The sequence below is a fragment of the Pundamilia nyererei genome, unplaced genomic scaffold (genome assembly GCF_000239375.1).
Source record: "Pundamilia nyererei isolate P.nyererei 1_Seehausen unplaced genomic scaffold, PunNye1.0 scaffold00062, whole genome shotgun sequence".
Classification (NCBI taxonomy): domain Eukaryota; kingdom Metazoa; phylum Chordata; class Actinopteri; order Cichliformes; family Cichlidae; genus Pundamilia; species Pundamilia nyererei.
In genome coordinates, this window is record NW_005187463.1 from 2,600,448 (window position 1) to 2,602,653 (window position 2,206).

Genomic DNA, 2,206 nt, shown 5'->3' on the forward strand with positions numbered 1-2,206 from the left:
GAGCCTATACAGCTTGGAGTAAGACAACATGCATGAAGAGGATGATGTGGACAAAATACTCATTTGCCTAATAATTCTGCACTCCCTGTAGTGATTAATGCCTTTACTACAGATCAATGGTTCCAATATGGGGGAAGTATTAGTAACATTCAACTACTACATTATATTGCTTCACCAAATTAAAATGTTTATTCTACATAAATACGTTCTTTTAGCTAGACTCTGGATGCGCTAGATGAGTACATAGGATGTTTTCCCATTTACTTACAGTGCAACCTTTCTGCTGTGTTATTGTTTGATAAAGCCCAAAATGTTACCAGTGCATAGCAAGTTTAGATTGCAGGCAGACCAGTTTAGAACCAGTTCTCTTTTTTTATCCGTTTTACTGGAATACAACCAGAATGTGGTTTGGCATTTCCTTGCTGAAATAAGAAAGGTGCTCCATGAAAGAGACACCATCTGGATACTAGCATAATCTGTATGTTGTTTAGCATTAATGGTGCCTTCACAGATGTGCAGGTTAACCATCGTGTGTGCACCGATGCCCGTCTCTATTCCACAACAAGCGTTGTGGACTCTGCAAGACTCTGGATCCCTGGGAATTATTACAAACCTTCTTTAGCTCTCAGACCTTTCACGAACTGTTGTGGGGGTTTTAGCATAGCACATCCTTTCTTTTTTTATTTTATCAATGTCCCAAGGTATTCACAGTAAGCATACACCAGCCACCATATGCTCTGAATGAAAAATATGTTCTTGCTGTGGACAAAAATGTGAAGCTTGCCGTTATCATTTTCTTACTTTGGTCTTTGGTGGAACTGTATGTGTATTTGTGCTCAAGTGGCAAATACATCTGTGAGAAGTGGGTTAAACTTCCTCATTCATATATAGCTGAACTGTATTTTTCTAATTAATCTACCATCTAGAGTTTGAGTGCAGTGGCTTGTTTCGCTCAGTGGGGGGCGTTGGTGTGCTCGTGCTGCAGCGAGGAGCGACCAGCGGAGGTCAAGCTGGCGGCCGCAAGGGTGCTGGTCAAATGTACGTCCACCCTGCTGACCAGCCCTCGTCTGCCACTGGGTGAGCCTCAGTAATGTAACAGCCTGAAGTCTTCTTTGATGTGAGAGGCTGCTTGTGGCTGATGACCTTGTGTATGAGTATCTATCTGTCCGTGTGTGTGTGCTGTGGCAGGTCTGTCCACGACAGTTTCACTGTGGAGGAGTCTGTTCGTGCTGCTGCAGGACGAAGACCAAGAAGTCCGAGATTCAGCATCTGACTTCATCTTTAACGTGCCAGCTCGTCTGCTCAGTACAGGTACACGCTAACAGCTGTGCATAAGCATGTCCTTGCAGACTAACTAATATAAACGTGTACCCAGCACTATTTAAAAACTTGGGTGGGTGGATTTTGTTATTACCTGCAGTGCTTAGTGACTTCAGTATCATGCAGAGTGAGTATGTGGGTTATTTTTAACTCCCTGGCCAGTAATAATTACAGCCGCATTTAACTGCTGTTGTTCTGTGACCTATCAGGTCCTCCTGTAATTTAAAAGCCATCCAGAGTCATGGCATGGTTATTCATAATAAATCTGTCAGTTCTTTATCTACTTTTTAAAAATCCTCTTATAAATTTTGCTAAAAACAACAGAAGTTATCAAATAACTTCATAGATGGATTCGTGCTAACAGTCAGTTAGCATGGACACATGTCACATGCAGTGACATCAGTGGGTCAGTGTAGCTGCTGCAGGTCAAGAAATACTGTTGTTCACTTTGAGCCTTTTTTCTTGTTTTTAAGCTGCTTTTAGTTTATATTATGTCAAACAGGTACTGTAAGTAAGCTGAAATATACGGTGGCCCTGAGAGGTTATTTTCACTGCAACAAACAACCCGTCAACAACCTGTCGAATTTCACAAAATACAACACAAATAGAAAAAAATCAACACAAATGAAGTTGAATAAAACACAGTAGAACTAGGAAAAAAACAAAACTTATAAAACAAAAGAAAGTGTTTTTGGAGAAACAACAACATGACGGCGGAAATGAAAGAAACCAAAACACGTGAAGGATCGGACACTTAAAGAAGGGGAGGATTCTTCCGTGTTGTGCGGCAGAACAAGGTGCAGGCATTCACATAATACTGTCGATACACGTTTGATGTTATCTTCAGTTTGGTTTTGTGAGTTTTTGTGCCATTTTTTCTTCTTTC

At 41.0% G+C, this 2,206-nt stretch overlaps 1 protein-coding gene across 1 annotated transcript in view; it reads left to right on the forward strand.

Annotated features, from left to right (window-relative positions):
* LOC102213197 (thyroid adenoma-associated protein homolog) overlaps nucleotides 1–2,206 on the forward strand; it is a 44,516-nt gene that overhangs the window by 23,847 nt on the left and 18,463 nt on the right. Inside the window, exons 6-7 of the mRNA XM_005735130.1 lie at nucleotides 927–1,077; nucleotides 1,189–1,311. Of these exons, the coding sequence (XP_005735187.1) occupies nucleotides 927–1,077; nucleotides 1,189–1,311 (274 nt within the window). The remainder of the gene's footprint in view (nucleotides 1–926; nucleotides 1,078–1,188; nucleotides 1,312–2,206) is intronic.